Source organism: Clupea harengus, chromosome 2, assembly GCF_900700415.2.
Source record: "Clupea harengus chromosome 2, Ch_v2.0.2, whole genome shotgun sequence".
NCBI lineage: Eukaryota > Metazoa > Chordata > Actinopteri > Clupeiformes > Clupeidae > Clupea > Clupea harengus.
The window spans coordinates 4,145,880-4,153,379 of NC_045153.1; the positions used below are offsets into that span (position 1 = coordinate 4,145,880).

The 7,500-nt window shown below is 45.3% G+C and overlaps 1 protein-coding gene across 1 annotated transcript in view; it reads right to left on the minus strand.

Moving 5' to 3' along the window:
* The window catches only part of LOC105911462 (target of Nesh-SH3), a 33,580-nt gene that overhangs the window by 21,057 nt on the left and 5,023 nt on the right, over positions 1-7,500 (minus strand). The window contains exons 6-7 of the mRNA XM_042709536.1: positions 5,296-5,341; positions 4,358-4,432 (exon numbers count right to left, since the gene is read on the minus strand). Of these exons, the coding sequence (XP_042565470.1) occupies positions 4,358-4,432; positions 5,296-5,341 (121 nt within the window). The remainder of the gene's footprint in view (positions 1-4,357; positions 4,433-5,295; positions 5,342-7,500) is intronic.

Genomic DNA, 7,500 nt, shown 5'->3' on the forward strand with positions numbered 1-7,500 from the left:
ATCTAGCTGGGCATGATTTAAACTACATCATGATTTAAACTACATCATGATTTAAACGACATCATGATTTAGACTACATCATGATCTAGAGTACATCTAGCTGGGCATGATTTAAACTACATCATGATTTAAACTACATCATGATTTAGAGTACATCTAGCTGGGCATGATTTAAACTACATCATGATTTAGAGTACATCTAGCTGGGCATGATTTAAACTACATCATGATTTAAACTACATCATGATTTAGAGTACATCTAGCTGGGCATGATTTAAACTACATCATGATTTAGAGTACATCTAGCTGGGCATGATTTAAACTACATCATGATTTAAACTACAACATGATTTAAACTACATCATGATTTAAACTACATCATGATCTAGAGTACATCTAGCTGGGCATGATTTAAACTACATCATGATTTAAACTACATCATGATTTAGAGAACATCTAGCTATTGAAAGCAACTGATTTTGGCGTGTGTGTGTGTGTGTGTGTGTGTGTGTGTGTGTGGACCTGGCTCAAATTTAGAGCAGATTTGGGACAGATTAGGGCGGTGTCTGAGTTAGTGGAGTTCACTATGACTTCATAGTCCTGAGGACACTGCTTTCAGTGTTAGATTAATAGGACTCATAATCCTGAGGACACTGCTTTCAGTGTTATATTAATAGGACTCATAATCCTGAGGACACTGCTTTCAGTGTTAGATTAATAGTCCTGAGGACACTGCTTTCAGTGTTAGATTAATAGGACTCAAAGTCCTAAGGACACTGCTTTCTTTGCCTCTTTATGTGTTCATCTGTTTGGTTTTCAGTCAGAGTGAGCGGGATCTCACACCATAGACTTCTGTATATGACAACCACAGTTCTCACAACAATCCAGTAAGATAGACACAGCTGTCATCACCATTAGAACGAGATTAGCACATTATCTTCTAGCCTAGCTTCTCCTAGCTGATTCTGTGTAGATTGGCATGAATTTAGATCTCTCTGCACAGCATAATAATACAAAAAAAAACATGATTCATGAAATAATGAATAAAAATGGAGATTGCTGTTTTTGCAAACGAAACGAAATGAGAGCCAGGATTAGTAGCTATCTTAGGCAAAGGGATGGCTGAGTTACCCGGGGACCTACTAGGCCGTTGGGTGGTGGCAAACTGGAGGCTGGAGACGCTGGAAGGGCCGGGGGCGGCCGGGCCTACCTGCTGGGTGTGTGAGGGGGGGTTGGGCTGGGACTGGCCAGGGTTGGGTGCTGGGTGGACAGTGTGGTGTGTGTGAGGGAGTGTGTCGGACGTTGACTGGTCCTGATAGTGTGTGCGGTAACAGGAGGAGTGTTTTGTCTCGGAGGATACTGCGGGAGAAGTATGTCTTTTCGCTTCTGGGATGTTTGTTTGGTTGTTTTGTGTGTGTGTTTAGGATGCTCCTGAGTCTGGGCAGGGCTAGGTGTGTGTGTTTGGATTTGCTGTCCTGTGCTAGGTGTGTGTTGTTTGACGTGTTGTGTAGCGGTGGGTGTCTGCCTAGCAGTGGGCGGAGTCTGTCTAGCAGTGGGCGGAGAGTACTGAGTGATGCTGAAGGGGCTGCTGGGAGTTTTCTGGGTGTGGCCTTGTGGTCTCCCTGTGCTAAACGGCCAATCAGTGGTGCTGGACAACCTCTGGTCTGTTTTGATTGGCTCCTTGGTGGTTTGATGTTTTGGGTACAAGGGCTTTCGACCTGCTATGATTGGCTGTTTGCCACCTCTGGATGTTTGTTGGCTGTGTTTGATTGGCTTTGGGCCTTTTCCATCTGGAGCCTGGATGGGTTTGGAGGGCTTTTTCACTTTCACTTTCGCTTTGTCCGCCTGCTGCTTGGGCCGGCTTGGCTTTCTACCCGGCCGCTTGCCATTGGTAGAAGGTTTGGCGGTTTTGGTGGGATCTTTCAACGGCTTTTGGTTTACTTTGCCTGGTGGCTGCTTGTCAGTGATGGGCAGCCGCTCGGCATGACGTGGTTGGCTCGCGTGTGTGCTAGGAAATACATCTTGCCGAGTTGCGATTGGCTCGCCGGCTGAACTGGCCGGGCTCTTGTTTCGCGAGGCACGGTCTGTCTGAGGGGGTGTTGAGGCGGCTTTAGTGACGTGCTGAGTTGAGTGAACAGCTAAACCTGTTTGGGCTGAATGGAGGTTCTCTGCTGCTGCCGCGGTTGCCACGACAACCGGAGGTGTTTTTTCTGTGTTGTGTGTCGACTGGGCTCCAGCGGGTTGGTGTTTGGCTGTGTGAATCTGTGTGAGTGAGTCTGCTATTCCCTCAGTGGTGTCCTGTAAGACCTCCGGCCCTCCTACCGCAGTGAGGGCTGATGGAGTGAGGGGGTGGGCAGGGGTTCTAGATGCTGAGGGGGTTCTAGATGCTGAGGGGGTTCTAGATGCTGAGGGGGTTCTAGATGTTGAGGAGGTTCTTGGTAAGGGCACCTCACCTCGGCTGGACCTCTCAAACTCACGCTGAGTGTCTGCAGGGGGAGGCTGGTGTTCCCTGTGCTGACTGACTACAGTCTTTCTGAGTGGAGACTGAGACTGAGCATCTCCAGGGATGAGTGGGGTGGGGGAGGCCTCTCTCTGCTGGTGGGGGGGTTGGTCAGGCTTATCAGCTTCAGGTGGGCCTTGGGTCCGCTGTTTAGGTGGGCCTTGGGTCTGCGGTTTCTGGGCAGCGGTTGTGGCTAGGTCATGGGCATTCTTGCTAGGTTGGGGTTGAAACTCAGGTGTGGTATTTGTGGGTCGGTGGGCCCTAGTTGTGGGTTGGTATTTGGCATCTAGATGTGGCACTCTGTGTCTTTGTTTAGGTGGGGTATGTTTGGCGGGCGTGGTGATTGGGGGCAGGGGCTGGGCGTCTGGGCTGCTGTGTTTAGGGGGGGTATGTTTAGGGGGGGTGTGTTTAGGGGGGGTGTGTTTGACAGGCGTGGTGATTGGGGGCAGGGGCTGGGCATCTGGGCTGGGGGCCTGTGGTGTTTGCTGGCCTGAAGTTAGAGCTTTTTCCTGCCGCTGCTTGTCTTTTTTCTGTACGCTAGTTTTGGGCACGCGTTGAGTCGCTCTATTCTGATTGGTGGTGGTTGTGGATAGAGTCATGTTTCTGTGGGCGTGGCTCTGTGGAGGAGGGATGGTGATTGGTGTAAAAGCTGTGGGAAGGGCCCAGGTGGGTGTGGTATCTGGAGGGGAGGAAGAAACACTGTTAAAGTTCACAGTAGTCCAGTCATCACAGAGAGAGAGAGAGAGAGAGAGAGAGCGAGATCAATAGATAGATAGATAGACAGATAAATAGATAGATATATAGATAGATAGAAAGACAGATAGATAGATTGATAGATACATAAATAGATAGATCGATAGACAGATATATAGATAGATAAACAGATAGATATATAGATAGATAGATAGATAGATAGAAAGATTGATGGATAGATAGATGAATGTAGAATTCTGTTTGCCATCACTGGGCCATAATTTCATTGATGGGCAACACGCAAAGTCCACCATGCTTGACCTGCAGCTAATTTAATCATTTGAATTGGGGTGGTCAGCACAATGCTGGGGTGTACGTGCACAGATATGGGAGGTCCATGTATAAATTAGTTATTTCAAAGCAGTACCTTTCTCTGTAAAACATTCTAAATGATTTCATGTCTGGCAGGTCTCCCACGCAAGAAGCTTCGTCTCTGGTGTAAACTGTCTATCGTAGCACAGTTACTGAACTCCTCTATGGCTGAATCAAGAAGTTTTCGTTTCTGGTGTAAACCATCTATCGTAGAACAATTACTGAACTCCTCTATGGTTGAATCAAGAAGTTTCGTTTCTGGTGTAAACCGTCTATCGTAGCACAATTACTGAACTCCGTGTGAACAGTAATAGGTTATGGTTGAATCATTGCTGATGGCTGATAAAGAATAACTGCCACATCCACTAATGACTCAACCCATTGATGCTTGAACACACCTCTCTGTGTCCCCACCTACAGTATTCTCTGCCCATTCACGGTGCTTGTTGCCCTATGATATTAGGGCCCATTGTGACTGGACTGTGTGTATTTCCTGTGTGTGTGTGTGTGTGTGTGTGTGTGTGTATGTGTATGTGTCTGTGCGTGTGTGTGTGTGTGTGTGTGTGTGTGTGTGTGTGTGTAATAGTAACACCTAAAAAGACAAGTTACTTCAACATTCAAATCAAAATGCATTCTACAGTAAAATTGTAAGATGTCTGAAATAACATGAAACATATTTGAGAGAGAAAGATTAGATGAGGGGTGAAAAGGTGAAGGGTCAAAGGTGAGGGGTCGAAGGGCACGGCTACTCTGAGGAAGTAAGGGCCACTGAAGGTTAGTGAAGGTGATTACCCAGAATTCTCCTGGTTCCTGGAAGGCTGAGGTTCTTGGGAAGGGGCATTACACCCAAGGTCCTGTTCAGGAGGACTGTTACACACACACACACACACACACACACACACACACACACACACACACACACACACACACGCACACACACTCACTCAAGATCTAATGCCACCTGCATGGTTTCATGTCAACAGCATTAATACCGCTTCTTTTAACCTTTCAGAGTGCACATCACCTTTGAAGAGGGTTCCCAACTGATACACATCAGTGTAAACTATCCAGTGTGGTGTTGTTTTAAGAGGTGTTAGAGAGAAGCCTTATCTGTGTGCATTGTCCAGTGTGGTGTTGTTTTATGAAGGGTGTTACAGAGAACCTCATCTGTGTCTAGTGTAGTGTTGTTTTATGAGGTGTCTAGTGTGGTGTCTAGTGAGGTGTTGTTTAATGAGGTGTCCAGTGTAGTGTTGTTTTATGAAGGGTGTTACAGAGGACCTCATCTGTGTCTAGTGTGGTGTCTAGTGAGGTGTTGTTTTTTTCATGAGGTGTTTAGTGTTGATGTATGTGAGTATGGGTGTGTGTGAGTATGGATGTGTGTGAGTATGGATGTGTGTGAGTATGGATTTGTGTGAGTATGGGTGTGTGTGAGTATGGATGTGAGTGAGTATGGATTTGTGTGAGTATGGGTGTGTGTGAGTATGAATGTGTGTGAGTATGGATGTGTGTGAGTATGAATGTGTGTGAGTATGGGTGTGTGTGAGTATGGGTGTATGTGAGTATGGATGTGTGTGAGTATGGATGTATGTGAGTATGGGTGTGAGTGAGTATGAATGTGTGTGAGTATGGGTGTGTGTGAGTATGGGTGTGTGTGAGTATGAATGTGTGTGAGTATGGGTGTGTGTGAGTATGGGTGTGTGGGCCTCAGTGCCCTCTCTGGTCTGACTCACCTTTCCTGGGGAGGAATGGCTCCTTAGGAATAGACATGATGGGCATCTGGGGGAGGAGAAAAGGAGTGTTACCATATACACCCAGACAGAGAGAGAGTGTGTGTGTGTCTGTGTGTGTGTGTCTGTGTGTGTGTGTGTCTGTGTGTGTGTGTGTGTGTGTGTGTGTCTGTGTGTGTGTGTGTGTGTGTGTGTGTGTGTGTGTGTGTGTGTATAGTTTGTGTGTGTGTGTGTGTGTGTGTGTGTGTGTGTGTCTGTCTGTGTGTGTGTGTGTGTGTGTGTGTATAGTTTGTGTTGTAGTCATGGACGGATTAAGAAACCACGGGCCCCTGGGCCTGGACATGTTAAAGCTTATCTTGACGTTCAAAATTCTGCACCCAAACTAGCTATATCGTATCGTCTCGTCACATGATCAAATAGAGACTTGACATTGGCGAATAAGATACATATTAAATACGAAATTATTCATTTAATTGAATCGGCTTTTTAATAGTTTCTATACTGTATGTACGATAAGCATATAATTGTGCTATAGATTGCTACTGACGATTTCCCCCTAAAAATTATGAAACCATGAGAAAGGTTTGCCATTTTGAGGGAATATAAAGCATAAGGGATGTTTAGTACTCCAAAAACAAATCAACCTTGTTCACTGTCGCATGAAACTCGTGACACTTTGACATCAATTTGTTCGGAAAAATGTAGAATGCAGGGTCTGCTTTGCCCACGAACCTTCCAGGCTGCATTTTCTATAGTTATGGCCCTGGTGCACATGCACATTTTCTAACACAGCACAGGTACACTCAATTAAAGCCATTAGCAAATGAACAAAATACACCTTTTTCAATCACAAATAAGAGATACATAACAGCGACTTTACGCAGAGGCTCTGGCTTAGGGGCCCCCTGAGCTCATGGGCCCCTGGGCCTGGGCCCGGTAGGCCCGTTCGTTAATCCATCCCTGGTTGTAGTACTCGAGTGCAGGACAGGATTTCCAGGCCTCGTGACTCTACTCGGACTTCAGCACTGATGACTCAGACTTGAACTGACTCGAACATTGACTGCATGTGATGTGTTCTGCCAGTCACCACTATAAGAGAGTGGAGGTCTGGTGTTAACATGTTTAGCTAGCCAGCTAACAGCAGAATGAGTTCAGCCACGTCTGTGAACCCATTCGCTTACAATTTGTATTTCCCACAGCTCAGAATGTAACTTAACCCTCTTTCTCATTATGTCCACCGTCACCAGTGGAAGATCAGAATGTAACTTAACCACCATCAGTCAAGCGAGTAAGTGTTCAGTAAAGTGAGTCACATTAACTTTAATAGTTAAGCTCAAATAGTTGTCAACTTGGGCACCAGCACCTGGTCTAATTAGCCAACTGCTAGCTAGTGAAGCTAAAGTGGTTCGTCGGCACGACACATTTTATCCTCAAAACAGAGCAAGTTAACTCCAGACCTTTCTAAACAAACAAAGTTCTCCAAAATGACAGAAGACAATTACCCTACCTGTGAATATATCTTTAAAATTGTGAAACAAATATCTGGTTTTGTCCAATGCACTTTGTTTATTGTAGGCAATACGGTTTAATGCTAGCATAGATATCTGCGGACAAAACAAAAGCAATCTGGTGCTACTGCAAATTCTGTTGGTGGTTAGGTAGATTGGTATATGTGTTTGATGGCAGATTATAATGACAATGGGTTATGATTACATACATAGCTTTTTCACTGTATACTATTGTAAGAACTAAAAATGGCTCTGTTCCTGAATATTGCTGGACTACAATTCCCAGATTGCTTTGTGAGGGAGTCGAGGGGTGGAAAATGAAGAGAAGGCATGGAAGAAGGAGAGTGTTCTGGAGATGGTGCTGGAGAACACACATACACACACACACACACACACACACACACACACACACACACACACACACACACACACACACACACACACACACCACTTACCCTGGAGGATTCCAAGGTTTACACTATATCTAGGGTTAGGGTAACTACACACACACACACACACACACTCACACACACGCACAAACGCACGCATGCACGCAAGCACGTAGTTTATTGATTAATCCATCTAATAGTTTATTGATTAATCCATCTAATAGTTTATTGATTAACCCATCTAATAGTTTATTGATTAACCCATCTAATAGTTTATTGATTAACCCATCTAATAGTTTATTGATTAATCC